The 1,309-nt window shown below is 40.9% G+C and overlaps 1 protein-coding gene across 1 annotated transcript; it reads right to left on the bottom strand.

The window, feature by feature from the left end:
• Positions 1-250: 250 nt before the first annotated feature.
• LOC110880962 lies at positions 251-733 on the bottom strand. Its single transcript, XM_022129374.1, has one exon. It carries the CDS (start codon positions 731-733, stop codon positions 251-253), a length of 483 nt encoding a protein of 160 aa, XP_021985066.1.
• Positions 734-1,309: the final 576 nt, after the last annotated feature.

Raw genomic sequence — 1,309 nt, 5'->3', positions numbered from 1 at the left:
ATTGGGTTCCTGAATGGAATCTTCCATGGAATGTCATTCAACTAATTTTTGTATATTTACTTTTTTTGGGTAAAGGGTTACCCCGGTGATTTATATATTCACAACCATAAAAAACAAGTAGTGAGGTGAGTCCTCACTAGTTCAAACATGAGACATGCCTCATGCAAGTAGACCAAACAAACCACAAAAACCAGACTGACAAAACGCCTAGACTACAATCTAGAACAAAACACAATAACACGAAATAAACTCAGCCAATTCCATCCGCGTCCGCACCTTGATGAATCCCCCAATCGTCAAGCAATCTCTTGACTCTAACCGTGCTCTTGAACTTCACTCCCAACAACTTGTATCGAACCATATTCAGAATTAATGAAGCAATAGTATCTGGTGGCCTCGTTTGATTCTTGAAAAGCCTCATGTTTCTTTCCTGCCAAATAACATAAGCCGACGCTGCGACAATCAGCCTACTAACATAATCCCCGGTAGACTTTGAATTAGCTCGCTCAGAAAGCCAACCAACTATATCCGACCATTGATCCTTAACGTTATGCATGCCAGCTTTATCCCGAACGATGCTCCAAACATGAGACGACAGCTTACATTCAAAGAAAAGATGACTGTGAGATTCAAAATTTTCATAACACAAAAGACAGCACATCATGTTCATGTTCTTTCTTCTAGAAAAGTCCCACTGCAATATTCTATCCTGAGTCAAAAGCTTTCGACACATAATCAGCCACATAAGAAACGCACGTCTCGGGATACATTGAGAAAACCATACTATCTTTGGTCAATTTACACCCAGCTCCCTGTATCGAATAGTATGCCAAACGATGCTAGATGAGTAATCATGCAAATCATTGTCAAACTTCCATGCAAAAGAATCGGACTTAAGAGGATCAAGAGAAGGCATGTTGGCCTGATGAAGAACCGGGTATGAATCACTCCACGACACCGGCCAAACCCAGCTACCATTCTCCGTAATAACCTTCACCGAAGCCTCTAAGGAAAAACCAGTATTGGATATCATTCTCGGCGTCAAGAAAGAAGCTAACGGACCCCCCTCGCACCAATAATCAAACCAAGCCGACACATTGCTTCCATCTCCAATTTTCGACCATATATGCATTCTTATAATAGGCCGTAATTGTAACATTTTTCGCCAGCTCCAACACCAATTAGAAAGACTTTTGCATTCCCAAAACGAACTACCTTTTAACCTATACGAGTGCACCCAAGAAACCCAAAGAGATTCACGTTTGGTTAAGATACTCCAAATATGAGAAACCATCAGAGATTTATTCAT

The sequence above is a fragment of the Helianthus annuus genome, chromosome 10 (genome assembly GCF_002127325.2).
Source record: "Helianthus annuus cultivar XRQ/B chromosome 10, HanXRQr2.0-SUNRISE, whole genome shotgun sequence".
Classification (NCBI taxonomy): domain Eukaryota; kingdom Viridiplantae; phylum Streptophyta; class Magnoliopsida; order Asterales; family Asteraceae; genus Helianthus; species Helianthus annuus.
This window is presented reverse-complemented; position numbering and strand designations above follow the sequence as displayed.